Genomic DNA, 18997 nt, shown 5'->3' on the forward strand with positions numbered 1-18997 from the left:
TTTGATACCTGGACTACCATTTGCATACCTCACGGTAACAACCATCCATCAATTGGATTCACAGACAAAATCTGTTTTAAATCAGAGGGAGTCAGTTCATACAATTGATAGACTAAAAAGGCCCGATATCACAAACCCAGTACTACTCCCTTTGCGAAACGGAGAAGTCACAACATCCCTGTCTTAATTCCTTCATCTGCACCACATATAAATTACCTCCTGGAACTCTTGTAGAGATTAAGGACCAATTACTCTAGCCTTCCACCAAATAAGCTCCTGTTCTGACTTCAGTGCAGGGCTTGATACCATTCAGGGTGGAAGAATCAATGCCTAATCTGAGAGTATCTAGGAAGTACCTTTAAGATGAGAAAAGCTATATAGTGCTACACATTGTCATTACAGGATCCTTGATTTCTTTTGAGGGGAATGAGTAGACATACAGACAGAATGGCAGAGACAGACAGAGAGGCCAAGGTATGCAGAGCTCTAAACATGCTCTCTTTTTTTCCTCAGAACATCTCCACATATATAAAGTATCCTTCATCTCCTGTTCTACAAGCATAGACAAACACATTTCACTTCAGGGGATGGGAAGTGTCAACCAAAATGAAGTACTGGCCACCCAGACACTAAAGAAAATGAAAAAGATTTAGAGGTCTCCTGAAGCAGCACACATCATCTCAGAGACCATTAACTTACAAGAGCAGCAAAATTCATAGCTCTTTAAGAAATGTTCTCCATCCAATCTCCAGAAAAACAGTGACTCAGAAGTGGGCCCATTCAACCACATTTTTAGACCTGTTGAAGCAAATGGAGGGTGGAGGGAAGGCGGTAAGAGCTGGTGAGGTGGTGCTTCCTGCGGGCTTCACAAAACTCCCCCTGAAAGAAGAGCTTTGTTACGTGCAAAACTCAGCCTTGCAGCTGCCCTAGCCTAGGGAAAGGCTGAATCACACGCAGCCTGGTGCAAAAGCCACTGGCCTCGGCTGGAAAGGCTCCCTCTGATTTCAGTGGACTTTGGATACAGCCCACATTTAGACAGTAACATGCAACAGCCGTTACAAGTCACCCCCCATCCCCTCGCGATTTCTTCCAATATAAACAAAAGGACATTCTGGTCCCCTTTATATACATACATTAAAAGCTGAAATGGTCTGAAATGCTTACACGTTAGAATGCATATATCTATACAACATTACACCTGCCAGAAATCAAAGTAGAAAAGTTTTACAGCACATTATACAGGTCCCTCTAACTTCTAAAAAAACATTTACTAAAATCACCATATTACAGGAAGTCATCACTAACATACCATATAATACTATTTCTTTTTCTTTTACATAATCATTACTTATATAGTAATTTAAAAAAAATCACTTTTAAACAAGTATACAATTTTCACTTTAAAATTAACTGGTTAATAAAATTTTGTGCAAAACAAGCCAGCCTCTATAATTAAGTGAATTTATTTATTTATTTATTTATACAAAAAAATAAAACAAAAAAGATAGTTCTTTCAGAAATGTGTCTCCTTTTCTGTAATGGTTGAAATGGTGCCATCTCCTTTCAGTTTAGCATCGCAGTCATTTATTGCTGCAATGTAGGCTCCTCCTCCAAGTTTCCCTCTCATTTTCAGATCTGAGCTAGGTGTAATCAACTTCCTGAATTTCTAGAAAATCCGAGAGAATGGAAATCATTATCTTTTTCTTGGTCACAGGCACACGTTTCTTAAACAGATTGACAATAAAACCCTTTTCTCTTGCATGTCTGCTGCTCATTTCCCTGTTATAGGTAAATCCATAAAACTGCATGCTGCATAATTCTTTACAAATCATAGAGAGTGAAGGCGAAGACAAAGTCAAAGTGTATTTTCATGCTGATTTAGAGTAACATCCCCCTCCATGAAGAAACTCGGCACAATGCTCTGGGTAAGGCCTGTTATATGGGTACATTTTCTTTCTCGTGGTACTATACACTGAAAAAAATAAATAAGATTGCCAAAGTGTATTAAGCTACAATAAAAAGCAAAAGAAAAATATGTGTGTTCATTTAAGAACTTTCTCTTTTCTAGCAAATACATCAGTAGCAACATTGCTGCTTACAGCTGGGGGAGCAGACATGTTGCAGGAATTTGGCTTACTGAGAAGCTCCCAACTGTAATTGAAAAAAACCCTCTTGTCATTCATGTATGGAAAAGATAATGACCTGTCTGCAGTGCTTCAGACTATAAACAAAGTCTATTTACTTGTAGAGACAGGGTAAGGTTGATGCATTAAGAAAATATTTAATGTTAACATGCTAGGAAAACTATATTATGGACAATTCATTTTTTGTTTATATACCCACAGTAAAGATTTCCTAGGTAGTCTCCAGGCTGTATTTAATCAGTGTAATGGAGTAATTTCAATATGGACTGCCATCAGACAGCACAATAAATTGCATATTACCTTCTCCATTCAAGAAAGCAGTACTTATTACACTGAGATATATTCAGATATATTCAGATGTCATACCCTTTGGCTCTGAGTGGAGGATAATCTTGGAAGTGTGGGTATACACTGTGAGACAGATATTTCAAAAGTGCTAGATAAGTTAATGAGCCCCAGGCACCCTAGGCACAGAAATTCCTACTGTCTTGTTCTTCACATTGGCATTATCCTAGAGAATATCAGAAAGACTGAGAAAGCGTGACAGCAACTGAATAAAGTCCCTTCCATGTATCTATTGAGATAGGAGGCGGCAATTCTGGGATACCTACTTTTACTGACTAGTATCTAAGGAACTCCAGATGACAGAACTAGGCTTTTCTGGAATATGAGAAATCCCAAACAGCTGAATAAGATTTATATTCCTATTTCTTCCATTATAGCCATCTTCATTGTCTTTCTTTGGAAAAAATGTCATATATTTAATAATCTTTACCTGATACCAAATGTTAGTAAATTGCACCGAATATTTATTTATTTTTGCCTGTATTTCTTACTCAGAGAACTGCAATCAGGAAAACTGTCCTGAAGACATATGTGAGCGTTTGCTACCCAGCTCCCAGAGGAAAATCCTGGCAGCACAAAGATTAGTTACCAAAACCACGGAAAGAAAGCAGCTGACCTGAATGAATGGCTATTACAAACCTTCTTGAGGGATTTAGCTGATGTTACAGACATTTTAAGCTACAAATTGAGCAGGAACAGAGCACCTTAAAGCTATAGTATTGGTTAGTTTACCACAGGCTGAAGTCAGTGAAGGCAAAAAAAACCCCAAAAAAACCAAACACGAAATTCAGAAGAAAACAGAGAAAATTCAGAACCCTGTTTTCACCAGTGACTGAGAGGGCTACCCCAAGATGCCACTGCAACAGGTATGTGGCATTGCTTTTTTGATTAAACTGTGCTTAGTCTCATGCAGGTGAGGATTCACACTCCCTTCCCACTTCTTTTTTCAGTATCATTCATCTAAAAATATATTTTACCTCTATGAAAGTGCCTTCTGTCTTCCACAGCTTAATGCAGATCCACAAAGGGATACAGATCATGGAAGAGAGCGCCATCATCCACCCTATGCCATAGCCCCAGTCAGGGTATATATACACATTGTTGTATTTCAAAGGCTTGTACTTCACCAGGAAAAAGATGAAAATTCCCTGAAATAAGCAGAGGAACATATTAGTGGTATTTGAAAAAACACTGCCTATGTAACAGGAAAATGACTAACTGTTTAGGCAAGGCCAGTCTCCCTAAAGATGGAAAGTAGAGGTAAGCTTTTCAGTCAGAGAAAAAAACCACCCACCCAGCAATATCTTCTTCTATGTAGAGCTTAAATAATGTGTCTCAGTCGCTTCCACAGAAATGAACAACCTTTCAAGTTTAAATCCTATTTACCTCTCAATGACAATAAAACCTGCACTTTGATGGCAAACGGTACCTGGGCAGGAAAGATTAAGGTTTGTTACCGTGAACGAGCTGTGATTAAGTAACACAAGCTGTGTTCTTTCCAACCTGTCATGATGAAAAAGGAAAGCCAAAATTTTCAAAGTTGCCTTAATCCACTGTCTGTATCTGCAGTTCTGCAGGCCAACTCTTTCATCCTCACAAAAGCTCAAATACATCTGTCTAAATTCAACAGGTGTCTAATCAAGCAGTTTGGACCATTTAAATTTATGAAATATAGAAAAGTGACTATGTACTTTTCTCCAAAGTGGTGAAAAGAGTTGACAAGAGCAAGTGATATTAAGTTCATCTCAGAGTTGGTGAAAATGAGTCAGAAATTTTCCCAAGTTTGCAAATGAACTGGCAGAGCTCAAGGGAACCTGGATCTCCAGGTGCCCCAGCATCTGTGGTTTTGCAGTTGCTATCATTTACATATTGGACAACTGGAAGGTTTTAGTATCTAATCCTCAGGCACTTGTGGATCAAATTTATGGGCAATCTGGTTATGCTCCTTTTGTAATTTTGTCCCTGTTACGTAGCCACAGCAGATTGCCAGAGTTGGCACCAGTACTGCTAGCTTCTGGTAAGGCAAATTCCTTTCCCTTCTTCATGCATACGAGATGTGCTTTTGGCCTCTTCTACTGCTTTTGCTAGAGGAAAAAATGTCCTGTCATCTTTGAAAAATGTCTACTCACCCAAAGAGAGGAAAGGAAATAGGAGGCTGGAGCAGCAAGGAAACCAGCACAAGTCTGGAGGAGCTTGAGTTATGCTGGGTAGACACAAGGTACACTAGCGATGCAGTGAAAAACAGCCTCCGTTGTGTTGGCAAATGCTTGTTTAGGAACCCGAGTTTATTTTTTTCCTATTATTGTATATACTGAGATTTCTCACAATTCACAGAATATTTAACAGTTTTTACAGATCCTACAGAATGTTTTTTAATTAAAACATGTGCTACAAATCAATAGGCAGTTTTCTCAACTGTGAATTATCAGTAGCAGCAAAATTCTAAAAATATGTACAGAATACCCTCTTTATGTCTAAAACAAGTTATTTGGCCATGTGTACTTACTGCGCAAATACCTGGAGTTAAGACCATCCAGCACCATTTAATCAATGACAGTGGCTTGTACCCGATCATATCTTCAATGTTATCATAAAAGCGATTGCTGCCTGCCCCCCAAAAAAACAAATGAAAAGCAGATGTAGAATGTACATGGAAGAGATTGCATAAGTCAGTATTTAAAACAGTAAAGAGAAAAACATGGGTTCTGACAGAGCTGCAAAGACTGAAGCTGCTACCTCTTTCCCTGACACATACATCTCCGTCATCTGCTCCGTACTTGTGCAGAGATTGCTGCCTACATCTCTATCTGACCAATATGAACAGAGAGTAGGAGTGGGCAAGCTGTCAAACAAAAATGGCTTCTGGTCAGTAACAGTCTGAGAAAACCCAGTTAAAGAGTATATATATGCTACAAGCTCGTGTGTGACTGCCTACATAGCTGGGGACATGTGTGATCTGAAGTTCATATGTTGTTTTACAAGCAAAATTGTCAGTCCTTTGTGTGCAAAAAATGCTCGAGGTTGTAACCATGAACATACCCCGCACTGTGGTGGTTTTCTCTTGACTTTGCTGACAGACAGAAACAGCAGAGCTAGGGACACTACTATGTCCCTTCTGTGTTAATGAGGCATGAACTCAAACTTCCCTGGATTTATCTGTCAGTGTCAGAAGTGGAAGGGAACAGGCCCTGCATGGACTTTGTGAAAGAAGAAAGACTTATTGCCACCCCCACTTTTTAAGTCAGCTAAGGACTTCCTTGGTGAAGGAAGGTGGAGGTCAGTCCTGACAAGGACCAAAGTTGGGGGGGGGGGGGGGGAAGTCTACTATCTTTGTAATTTAGAGTGGAAAAATAAGGCATTCCCGACTTTTGGTGGGGCATGGGAATGTGGAGGGCCCCACTCCATAAGGGTACAAGGCTTTCACATTGCTTTTATGCAAACAGAAAACTTTCATAAAAATTGAAAAACCACAGCAATTTCCAGCAACTCACCGTAAACCCAGCCTATGCAGACACATTCAAATATGGCAACAAAAAGAAGGCACATGCCACTAGCTGCATAAGAGTCAAATAACTGAAAGACGTACATGCCACCCTGAAAGACAAAAACAGCAAAAGGAAAAAAAATATTGTGTTGGCACCAGTAGGAATATTTCATAGCAAATATGGCTTTAATTACACAGTCAATCTGTTGGTTCCCTGGCAATCTTCCTACTAAAGTTGGTTCCTTGAACAAAGAATATTCATTTCTCAGTGATTTCGTATTGTGAAAGATTTTTTTCTTCCACAGCACAGTTGAATACTGTGCATTTGCTTTAAGGTAGTAAACCCTGGAGTGAACTACATCGGACTTGTTTCCAGAATGCTCTCCCACCTCCATACTTTTTTTTTCAACTTCATTTGTTATCACATCAAGCTGTAGACACCTACAGGTGCTTTGCATCTCCAGATCACTACACATGAAGATGCAGGGTCTTGTTTTGTGTCTGTGCTATTAATATGTAAAATAATTAGTTAAAATGTAGGGAAAGAAAGCAAAATCTGTAGCTACTAGAATCACTCTCCAATGGCATAGAGACTGTAAAATGACTAAACTGACCTATAAAGTTTGAATGTAGCTCACAGCCTTTCAGCCACAATACTGAAACAAGTCATTATTATTTGACAAAAAAAAAGAAGAAAAAAAAAAAAAAAAAGAGAGAAAGAAGAATCACCTGGACTCCAAGCAAGCTTCTAAAAACTGTTTTCCTATCAAGTTAAAAAATGTTCTCCAGAGGTCTTTAAAATAGCAACCTCTGCACATCCAGAAAGGAGAGCAACCAAAACTAAGCACTGTCCAATGTTAGCACAGCATCCATATACAACATACACTATACTATCAGCAGTCTGTAATTTTATACATTCAGTGGTGCCAAAGCGCCAAGCAGTATGAAAAAGGTAAATGTGCTTAAGACATCCTCACTCACTGGCTGACTATGACTCAACTATATAAATTGTCACATCTGTCATAGACATAATTCTTTTCTTCTTTTCCTGTATTTTTTCTCTTGCTTACAATAGTCAGAACTGTTAAGCAAACTGGCTGGCTTTCTAGAGCCTTTGCCTTGAGGCAAGATGAGAAGAAAACCTATGAAGTCCAATAAATAACATCATGGATAACCCAACTATTCAAATTATATGAATGATATTACAGCACTTTCTGTGCAAGATACTTTATCTTTTCTCACATATGCGTTCAATATTGAAATAATAACGAGGAGATTCACAAAAGATCATTTCAATAGAAAGGAATCCTAAGACTTCCCTCTTTGCAGAAAGCTATGTGAAGGAAATAGGGGCTTGAGAGCATCTCTTCAGTTGAAATGTAATGCTATTTGGGTAGTACATATGATCCATTACCTCTCTGACAATTTTCTGCAAATGGAAGAGAACCCTAAAAACATAAAGAAAACTAAATCAAAAACAATACCTAGGATTTCCCCCTTTTTTTCTCTGCATTAACTGACTGAAGGTAAGTTAAGATGGACTCTGTAAACTTGAAATCTTGTCTAAATCTTACAGAACATAAGAATGTTCTAAAGTTATTGTATATAAAACTGCATTGATGTCCAAGCAGGCATTTGGCAAAACTAGCACTGTATAGTTAGGAAATGACCATATATCTGAATGAGAAAGTTGTTCTATAAGGTAGAATATCTTTTATGAATAATCCAAAGCCTGAATAAAATCCAGGAATGTGTATTTAGGAATGCAAGAGAGGATAAGGACAGAGTTGGGATATATATTTACCACTGGAAGTCTCGCTCCTGCATAATGCTTTGATGCCTTACTGAAGTACCATGGAATGGAGTGTTTTCCACCAGTGCGTCATTTCTGCATTGGATCACAGCTACTTAGACTGCTTAGCTGATGATGTAAATAAGTCACACCTCTCAGTAATAACTTATGTCTCTCTAGCAATACTGAGAAAAAAGTGTTTCTCTGTCCTTTATGGTTTCTGTTGAGCAAAAAGTTATAGTAAAAGCACTGTAGAATATCAGTGGTCCCAGACAAGAATGCAAATGTTGAAGTAAAATGTTTATAATTAAATGAGATTTTTTTTTTCTCCTTGTGCAGACACTTTTTGATTATTAGCTACACTGCTTTTACTCAGCTCTGCCAGCTGACTGCTTCCCAAAATCTCACAACTGAACATCTTACTGCAAAGAGCTCACAGTGAAGCTCAGCAAATATCTGAACAAATTGGAAACTTAGACATCAACCAACTAAGACAATACAATGTAAGGGAAACAATTCCACAAAACACCTGCAAGAATATTCCTGTCATTTTGGAGAATTTACTTCCTCTTCACTCTTCATGCTTATATTTCTTTTAGCCTGTACATCTCGATAATGTATCTCTCAGTGCTCTGCTTAGCACTTGCACTGTGGAAGGAAATACTCCAAAATTTCCCCGTTTTACATAGCAAAGACAAATTATCTTACAGAGAGTAAGAATAATTACAGGCAAATTGGTCCTTATAAGGTTGCTCTGCTTCAATGCTCAAGTTGTAGGGACACACACCTGGAAGGAATTCTTAATCAACCAGTGTCAATTCCTCTGTTCTCACAGGGAGCTGTGTCACATAGTACCTTTCATAAGCCAATGGACAATCTGAAGTCCAGTTTAAAGCCAGAACTATTGTTCTTGGACAAAATGCTAGAACCTCACTGTTCTGTTGGATAGAAATATTTCCTAATTTTCAGCCTACTTATTCATGGCCAGCTTATATGCCCTGGAGTGGGGTGCCTAGTAGAAATGTTTACTACTATATGGATGACTTTACACCTTGTGCTGCTATAGTCTACCCCACCTTTAATACTCCAGACATCCAGTCCTTCTCTATCATTATGCCTTCCTCTGTGACCCAGGACCATTAGAGTTAATGAAGCCTGATTTGGACTTTGGACTTAAATCTTAGAGATGACTGTGAGCCCTTATCGTTCATGCACTCATTAGGCTACAGCTTTTTTGTGAATTCTTTGTTTTTTAATAAAGACTGAACTCATGCTTTGTTCTTTTGAACAATAAGGACACTTGTAGGACTTCTCTATCTGGCTGCCAACTTTCATGAACACTGAACTTTCATGAAAGAGGATTTATCTTTGAAACTTCTGTTAAATTGACTAAAATCTGCCAATAGGTTAAAAGTTTAAAACGAAGGAAGAAATACATTGCCAGAGTGCTAGTCGGATGTAGCCAATCACTATATGTGACTCATTTCCATAGCAAGTCAACTACAAATACTGGATAAAATTGCTACCATGCTCTGTCTAACTTCGCTAAGAATCTCATTTCGGCCACTGTCTCTTTTAACACCAACAGTCATCATCTCCCCTTTGTGCAGTTTCTTGTACCAGTCCTTTTCTTTTGAATAAAATTAATATTTTTTCTTGTGGTGAATTTTCAGTTCCTTATTTGAAGTGTATAAAACTTCTGCTCAACTGCATTTACTTAATACAGAGTATCATATCTCTTATCAGAGAGAGGTATCTGATCAGTCTAGCAGAAACTGTCACTAAAAAAAGTAATAAAAGTTTCGTTCTGTCCTAGTCTGCACTTTCCTCCCCATCTTTAGTTACTCTTTCCTTGAAAGTGTATCTAAAGCTAATATATTCTGATTAGTTGATTTATTCTATTTATTGTAAAAACTTGCATACTGGGGACAACAGACTAACATGCTTACAATTGCCTACCACCTTTTTTAAGTGATTTTGCTCATTTTCAGTAACAAAGCAATTTGAAAAGCACATAGTCTAAGGACTGTGGATCTCTGTAGAGGGAATGTAAGTGACCCCAGATGAGTTTATGAAGCTGTGGGAGGCTGCTTCGCTGGGAAACCCTGCCTGAGATTGCTGCACAACAGAGACACGGCGTGGCCCTTCGCCGTTAATACAGCCAGGCTTCCTTGGACAAACGTTCCTCAGACATTTAGTTCTACAGCTCCTCAGACATGAAACTTTTTCTTTGCCTCACTGCCTAGTACAGGGAGGCTCTAATGGCCCAGCAACCAGAAGAACATGGGCAGAGGAGGGTGTGGATTCTGCCCCTCTTCTTCCTGTCTTGAGAGGGTAAAGTGAAGGAGAGGAAGATGCAACTCATTCTGCAAAGCAAGCACTAAACTCCTACCAAGTACCAAAGGATACCAGAGTCCCTCCCCAAGCTCGGTACCAAACACAGTAGTGCCAGACATGTTGTATCATAAACTGATGGGATGGACTGACACCCTCAGAATTTTTGACTTAGAACATCCCAAAGCAAACAACCTGGTTTGTTTGAAAAAAAATTTTTCTTTTTCTTTTTTTTTTTTTTAATCAAAGACATTTTAGTTTTCTATTTTCACTTTAATTCATCTTCTTTATTGATCTAGTCATCCAAAATGTAGTTGTTTTCAGACTGATCTGCCCAGAGTAAGTAAGCAGAAACCGTGATCAGTATATCTGGTTGGCTGGTGCAAAGCAAATGGAATTTCCTTGACTACGTAACTTTGATTAATATATTTCCTAAGCTCCACTGAGAAACTGAGGATACATTTCACATTTGAAATGTTACACAGTAGTTGAGAACAGTCTCTCAAGTATTTTGTAGTCATATTCCTGACAGTGAAATTTGTCTACGGCAAATGTTCTTGCATTTTATCTGTTATGATTATAAAAAGAAACCCATTTCCCTTTTTCTGCAGTAGTACAACAAAGCACATCTTACCTCAGTTAACATTACTAGGCCAATGAAGTATGACACAATGGAAAGGCCGAGAATCAACAGTTCTCTTCTGTAGCCCCTTCGGAAAATCTTTGGGTACATATCTACAACAGCTGTCACAAGGCTTTCAACACACACGAACTAGAACAAATGACAGGAAAGTACAAATGAAATACGTGTCTCATTTGCTGTTGGAATTTGTATTTGCTACCAAATGCTTGAAATATCCTTCTATGTTCTCATCATAGAGACCAAATGATCCCTGAAGACACTCTGTATATGCAAAAGCTCAAACTGAGAGGAACTTCATTTCAGAATTAGGAAGTCCAAAGCTATGGATTTCCAGTCCACCACCAAATTCAAAGAGTTGAATCCACTAATATTATCTCAGAATGCATTTGCCCTGTAGCAGATAGATTACCTAAAAATGAAATCTTTCAAGTGTGGCTTGAATGGGACTTAAATAATGTACAAACTGTTCATAGGACTGCAGTGCTATGCACCTTCAAGCACTGCTAAATGAACTGCAGGTTTTTGGGAAAAGTTCTCTCCATTTTACAGAAGAGAGAAGTTCCACAAAGCTATTAAGTGCCCAAGCTAAGTACATCTAATGAAGGAGGGAAGGAACATTCTTACTGACTTTAAAAATCAGCAGAAAGCAAGAGGCCCAAGCTTCTGACTCAGGGCTCTGGAGCAAGGTTTCTAAAATAGGCACCAAAATTAATGCCCAACAGTAGACAATATAAAGCCTGCTTCACTGGAACAGTCAAGAGTAGAGTTCAGGAACTGGTCATATTAGAAAGACTTTAAAAAAAATCTTTAGATCAGGAAAAAGAGCAGTTACTAACATGTTAAGCTTAGTGATTGGAAATGTCATGCAAAATAAGCACTGAAAAGCTTTATTCTACAGTATAAAATCATAAACTTTCCAAACCAAATCATGCCGAGAGCTGAGCTGCATGCTAATAATGCCAGATACTTTACATTTTTCATCAAACAGCTTTCATAATTTTTATGGTCACATAGGAAGGACAACTTCTATGCTGTCACTTTGCTGCAGAATATGACTACACATTTCTTACTATTGTATCTTAAAGTATAAATACACCATAGGAACTTACATTATTACTATCTGATATTTGGGTTCAAAATTCATTGCAAAATGCTTTAAAAATGGGAAAAGAAGACACACTGGTATTTTACTGAACTGTGAATTTTAATCACCCGTATTTAAGTTCAAACTGATTTCCATGTTAATAGTGAAAGCTATAGTCAGGCTGGATCAGTGTTCACAGTAAATCACAAAGGAATCTCCAGCCTCACATAACTAAGATTTAAAATAAGGAACTTGAATTAATGGCTTTAAGCAAGGAATTAAGTTAGGGTTCATTCTTTCATCAGGTTAGATGCTATTTACATCAAGGATGCTGATATACACATGCTAGGGAATCTGACAAAATATTTAAAATAGTGTTTGTTTCATACCTGACTATCTAATCCAAGGAATATGAGCATCATGAAGAACAGAGTTGCCCACAGAGGAGAAAGAGGCATCATGGTAACAGCTTTAGGGTAAGCAATGAATGCAAGTCCTGGTCCTGAAAAGGAAGAAAAGAAAAGAAATATTTTATACTTGTGTACTGGGTCTGGCTGAGGTGGAGTTAACTTTCTTCGTAACAGCCTGTACTGTGCTGGGTTTTGGATTTGTGGATAGAACAGCATTTCTAACACCAACATTGTGGCTACTGCTGAACAGTGCTTGCACAGCATCACTTATTAAACTGTCTTCATCTGGACCCACCATTTTTCTCACTTTTTCTCTTCCTGTTCCCTTCCTCATCCCACTGGGGTGAACGAGTGAGTGAACAGTGGTGTGGATGCTCAGCTACCGGTGAGGGTCAACCCACCACAACTTGATTTTTCTTTTATGGCAGATAAGAGGAGCTAAATACAAAATTGAAAACCTTGACAAACTCTACATCTCTAATAGTCCAAATATTTGGTGATGAAGCTAATCAATAATGAAGACTTGCTGGGCACATCGACTCTGCCTGCATCTTGTCCAAATGTTTGAAGCTCAAGACTTCTGTTAAGATACCACTTACTTTACATTCTCCTTCTTCTTTGGGTGGATGTACAGCAAGACTCACATACCTGAATAAATAATAGCATGTGGTTCTGTGATTGCCTTATATAACTTATTAACATATTCTGGACTCTGTTTTTTTTTCTTTTTTCCCCTAAGGCAGCGCTGTATCTGACGTGTTGTGCAAGAATGCAGTCAATGGCAAGAGCTGCATCTTGGAAACCATACACGATACAAGCCAAATGTCTACTGGTTTGTTCAAAACCTGCTATGCATTTTTGAGTGCTGCTGCTGGTACATAACATTAGTTGACTGGCTGCATAGCTACAGAAATCTTTAAAATAGAACATTTTTGCAACAGGACTGGTAACTTCGCAGATCTGCTAAAATACCATCTCACCTAGCTCATATTTTCCTGTTCTTATTCACCTGTACCCATTTTTCAGCTGCTGCAAACTCTCATGCTATAATAACTTTTATTGAAGTTAGACAGCTTTTAAAGTAGGGCTACAAAGGCAGTATCACAAGGCTGATAAAGGAGTACCTCTGTGCTCCTGCTGCAATAACTTTGGTGAAGACCTGTCACCACACTACTGCTGTTTCATTTGATGCAGTATTTACAAGCTTCTATAGTTTCCAGAGTTGCTGTAGTCTTTTTAAACCTTTTTCTATATAGTTTCTGTAATACTATGAGCCAGTTGTCTTGGGGGCTTTAGGAAAAGAGAAATATTTTCTATGACAGTATCAGTGAAGCTTTACTTGCTTTGCAGTTTTCCTGCTAACCTTGACTAACTTCTTGAGAGTCATTTCTCCTGCTCAACAGTTTAGCATTATACTGCTTGTCTTTCTGGGTAGCGCTCCTGTTCTTTTTGTTCTATTGAGTTTTAAGTGATGCTTAAAGATGTTACATCCACAAAGGCATTAAAGAGCAATTAAATTTCATTGGATGCCTAACTCCAAGTGATGGTAATGAACGTTAGATGGTTAATTTCTCATAGAGAAGGGCCTTTGTGCCTTTCTGGACTCAAACCAAGAACTTTTATACTTAATGAACCAGAGGGTCTCAGTGTATGTCCCTGGGAGAAAAACTTACTGATGGCATTAGCCTTCTGACTGTTAAAAATCTGTATTTGGATAGTATACATTAAGCAAGACTTCAAAGGACTTCCAAAGATTTCTCCTAAACAGCTGATTTCACTTTAATAGCCATATCTTCCCCCCCCCCCCCCCGCCCTTTTTTCTTTTTTTCAGAAGGAACAAATGTTTGTGTGGATTTCCGTCTGTCTCATTTAAAGAAAACTGAATGCTCCTTTCATGAGGACGTAACACTCAAGGGACATAACTGAGCAATATATCTCTGATAAACAATCTTCTGGATACTCAGCTGGAGTAAGTTTGTGTTACAATAGCACCTTGACTTTATGAATTTGGTGCTGTGCACAGTAACAACAATATTTTTCACACATAAATGTATGACTATAAAAATAGTTAAGAACCCTTCTTCTAGCAGTTATACTACTGAGTCAGGTAACAGGTTTTTAAGAGAAATTTTGTAAAACTATCTGCAAAACAGTCAACTTATCCATAAGACGTGGCACAGACAGCAACCTCTGGGCATCTTTTGTTAACTCAGAAAACTACTTTTGGAACTTACCTGATTCTGCAACTTCTGCAATGGGCACGCCTTGTTCATAAGCCATAAACCCAAGAACTGAAAAGATAGCAAAACCAGCAACAAAGCTTGTGCCACTGTTCAAGCAGCAGAGCATGATGCAGTCTCTGAAAATATAAATAAAAAACACTGCAGTTGATCTCCAAAGCCTGGGTTTCTTTCATATACTGAGCCATAGGACTAAGAGAACCCCAAGCTGCAGGAATGGACATTAAATTGCTCATTAAGAGTAAGCTCCCAACTGATATTATGCCCAAGAGAAATCAGTCAGGCATAAGCGTTTGCAAGAAGATACCATCATAATACCCTGGTTGAATTGCAAACCTGTTGCTACTCACTGTTTTTCAATAGAATCTTTAAAAACCATGTAAAAATACTGTAAGAATGGTGTTAAGAACAGTTTTTCTACAGTAGTTGTAATAATGTATTCCAGAGGATATGAACTAATTTATAAACTATAAAGGTAGTAATTTGTTTCCTGGAAAAAAATCCTATGGTCAGATCTTAGCTAATTCTGTTCCAGTTACAGAATATTGGCAATATATATGCATACAAAATACAACTCCAGTTTGGTTTATAAACTTTTTTTAAGAAGCTGTGGTATTGGAAAGCACCATACATAATGTAAGAAGCATGTATATGTCTAAAAATCGCCTAACAAGTATGCAAAGACAGTGCAGGGACACTGATCTCTCAGACTGCTGTATCCTACAAACAGACAATTACAAGGCCAAGGTGAAGAAATATTTTATTTCCCAGACTGGAAATGTCACTATAGTAAATCACTTTAAAAAAAAAAAGGGAAAATACTCTTGCAGAAAGGTGCAATCTTTCTCCAGAGCTCAGTGAAATATTATTGTTCATCCTGCTTTCAGACAGCACTTCAGGCTTGACAGATGATGAGGTAGGAATGATTTATCATGACAGTCAGTCTTTTAAGACTGTTTGCTATGAGAGACAGCTGTGTACTGTGAGAAAGTAATAATCTAACCTAGACGCCTGAAAGTAAATTAGGATTCTAAACCACTGAAAGACAAGGCAAGCCTGTAGCTCTGTCAAGCCTATACCTTAGTCCGCTTTATTCCCATCCTACTACCATTCTGAAGCAAATTTTTGTACAAGCTATCTATGAGAAGAAATGACCCTGTAAAACCTAACAGGTACTGAATCCACATCTTCAGTAATGATTCCCATCTTTGTCACAGACTTGTAGTGACTTTTTGAGAATCAGACAATTCATATTTTTGAAGTCCTGGCACATATTCCAGCAAAACTTCCTTGGCAACCTCTCTGTCCTGTTGCTTGTTTCGTTTGGTATTTTTATCCTGTTAGCTTTGTCTCATCAGTTTATTAAGTTGAAAGTGAGGTGACCAGTTCCAGCATCTTATTCCTTCACTAATGAGCCCTGCACTGCATCCCACATCTGTTCACAGCTCTTCCTGTTACTGACTTCGGCTCACCTTAGCATCAGGCACACACCTTGTAAATGGCAGGAAGCAGGCATACCTTCCAATACTGCAAAGTGAGGGATCAGCTGAACTACGGCCATTGGGCCATGGGAGGCTTTGCCTCTTTCCTGTCACCTTATCTACAGTTAATTTTAACCATTATTTTGAGAATGTTTTTATGTTCTCATAAGCATTTCATAGTAAAAAATTTCTGTATGGTATACCATCTATAAATTGCCAACATTTGTCTAGAAATGAAAAAACATGAATACTCCCATTTGTAGATCAAGACTCAGACATGGAGAAGTCCAGTGATGTTCATATTTATTTCACGCATGAACCCTCTAATGCTGTTTGTTCACTAGCAGGGGTAAATAGGTCCTTTAAAATACTTTCTGAAAATGGTCAGAATTCTAACCTGTTATTTATTTGATTTTCATATGAAACTGCTTCCCGTAGTTATGCACAGCCAGGCTAGTTATACACTTTGGATGTTTTAAAGCAAAATAGCAATCTAAAAGAAAGCAACCAGGAGCATGGAGTTCTTTGTGCTTTGCAGAGAAATAAATCAAAGAAAAAGATCATCTTCCTAACCATTCTTCTCGGTGTATTTCAGCACTGAAGTAGCTCTGGAGAGATTCTCACCCCAGCCTATCTTACCTAAGAAACTGGTGAGTTCAATGCTGAGAAATTAAAACTAAGTGCGATGAAACCCTGTCAATAAGAGATGTCAGAAAGATGTATTTTTTAATCCCTTGGGGGGGGGGGGGGGGCGGGGAGAGACAGTACTTCAGTGGGATGGATCTGACTGCTCACCAGTCATATGATGCCTCCATTTGGAACAGCCTGTTTTCTGCAGATAAGATTTATTAGAGATAATTCCCAGGCTTCAAATGCAGTCCAAACAAGATTTTTTTTCCGGTGAACGGTGTGGCACAGGACAGAGCTGTTGGTTCCTAACCATGAGAAAAAGGCTTGAGGTGAAGACACATTGCTCCCTGTGCACCTTCAGAGCCCCTGGCAGTTTCTGCTGCTTCCTCTTGCTGGAAGGTTCTAGGGCACGGCCCAAGTGGTTTAAGCTGGACCATCCTATATGACTAGATCATCTTTGAGAGAACAAGAGGAGCACAGACATTTTTCCAGTCACAGGGAAGACTTGCGAACCACAGTGCCATGGTACAAAATAATTACAGGCTAGGTATGCATTTCTCCAAGGAAATGGGAAAAAGTGAACCTAAGGGGATTTTCATAATCTCCAGTTAGTGAGGTACCTATTCTTTTCACATAACACAGCCACAGCTCCTTCATTTTCTTCCCCAGTTAGACAGTTACAGACTGATCACTCAATTCTCTGGGAACCTAGCAGTGTTTCCTGTCCTAATAAAAATATAACCTCCGATTTTAATTTCCATCCTTCCTTTTTTGCAGGAACTCTACTAACCCCTCAACTCCTACTGGGTTTTTTCCCATAGATAGAAGCGTGTAACCTGTAGTTCAGTCTCTTTTTTATGCTACAGGAAGGAAAATTGAGAGGGGGATCTGGGTCCGTTGATTGTGAAACTAATGAATTTTAAAACACAAATGCCCAAGAACCATTGGAAGGAAAACATGAAGTTTATCTAATTTTCCATCAATTTTTTATAAGCATCCCTGGTGGGAAGACATCAGAGCCTGACTGAAGCCCAAACTGATTTCAAATGAAAGGCAAACTTCAAATTTTTATGAAAACTTCACAGTCTTCCAAATTAATGTCTTGCCAATCACCTGAATAATTCAAGATATGCATCCCTTATCTTCTCCCCACCTGACTTGGAGGATACTGGTGAAAATTCATTCTGCCTTCCTTAAGGAGCTTCTCCGATTAGAGCGCAGAGTCCACAGAGCCTTTTGCATCCCTCCGGTTACTTCTTTGCCTTTACGGATCCCCTCAAGACCCAATCCCATTCCTCTTTTCCTCTTAGACTACAAGCTTGATAAAGGACACATCTTAATTTCTTAAAAGGTTTGTCCATTTGTTGACAGTGTGTGAAATCACTCATTTGTCTTCTGCACCACCATGGCAACATGGCAGCCTACCCCTGATCTGTACACGGGGCTCATACATAAAAATGGTCCTGCTGAGGTGCAGCCTCCAGTACAAAGGCATGGTGCTGTGACGCCGAATGGCGTTTCCCCTGGTGGGGAAATGCACAGGGTCCAGCAGGGAGCTGGATCGGTTCTGCCAAGACAGAGCACACGAAGCAGGAACAAGAACGTTTTCCTCTCCTGTCTGCTGAGGTTGTCTGAAGATAATCCGTCCCTTAAAAAGTGTGAATGTATTAGGATTTCGTAGCTTGCTAAAAATTAGAGGAAACATCAGTACACCTTTCTTTTATTTATATGGTGAAAACATTGCCTGCTGATGGTGCTGCCATTACTTTCATCTTTTCATAAGAGTCACTTTTGACATAAACTGTTGTAAATCCAGGGAGGATCTGTATTAATGTATTACAATGAAAGATAAGTAAGGACAATAAAAATTCCTTTCCTATTCAAAGATGTGAAGTGACTTGCTTCCAGTTCATTTACAATGTTCATGAATTAGATCAGGTTGCTAATAAGAAAAACCCATGTGCAGTTTAGGTTTTCCCATTTCCCACAAAAATACCTCATGTCCTTATTTTCCACTGCAACTCTCCCTTAGGAAAAAAAAAAAATAATTAGCAAAACAGAGCGCAAAAAGGGTGGAAGTAGATGTTACAATCAGACAGTACACTGCGGGTATTGTGAGAGGCAAATCCATGGCTTGATTTTAATTTTTTGTAAGTGCTAGTTAGAATACAAATTTAATTCTGCTTTCCACTGCATAGCTGCTTTGTATGTCTTGCTCTGTTAGCAACCCTGTTTAACTCAGCTGCCTTCTGCAGTTAACTTCTGTCCTACTCGTTTCCTCAGATTTCTTAAGAATCGTACATTGGGACAAAATAAAATCTGTCCTATTCAGGAAATGTGTGAAAACATTTTGTTAGAGGAATTGTGAAGCTTGGGTTCAGTAAAAAGTGTTCTGTTGCAGCACCTTGCT

General features: G+C 38.6%; 1 protein-coding gene across 2 annotated transcripts in view; it reads right to left on the bottom strand.

The window, feature by feature from the left end:
• Positions 1–1418: 1418 nt before the first annotated feature.
• Positions 1419–18997, bottom strand: part of SLC6A11 (solute carrier family 6 member 11) — a 106326-nt gene continuing 88747 nt past the window's right edge. For both annotated transcript variants that reach the window (XM_049826562.1, XM_049826561.1), the window contains exons 9-15: positions 14471–14595; positions 12216–12328; positions 10734–10871; positions 5981–6083; positions 4996–5096; positions 3467–3637; positions 1419–1666 (exon numbers count right to left, since the gene is read on the bottom strand). In XM_049826562.1, the coding sequence (XP_049682519.1) occupies positions 1514–1666; positions 3467–3637; positions 4996–5096; positions 5981–6083; positions 10734–10871; positions 12216–12328; positions 14471–14595 (904 nt within the window). In that variant the 3' untranslated portion in view covers positions 1419–1513. The remainder of the gene's footprint in view (positions 1667–3466; positions 3638–4995; positions 5097–5980; positions 6084–10733; positions 10872–12215; positions 12329–14470; positions 14596–18997) is intronic.

Source organism: Accipiter gentilis, chromosome 23 (assembly GCF_929443795.1).
Source record: "Accipiter gentilis chromosome 23, bAccGen1.1, whole genome shotgun sequence".
In the NCBI taxonomy this organism is placed as follows: Eukaryota; Metazoa; Chordata; class Aves; order Accipitriformes; family Accipitridae; genus Astur; species Astur gentilis.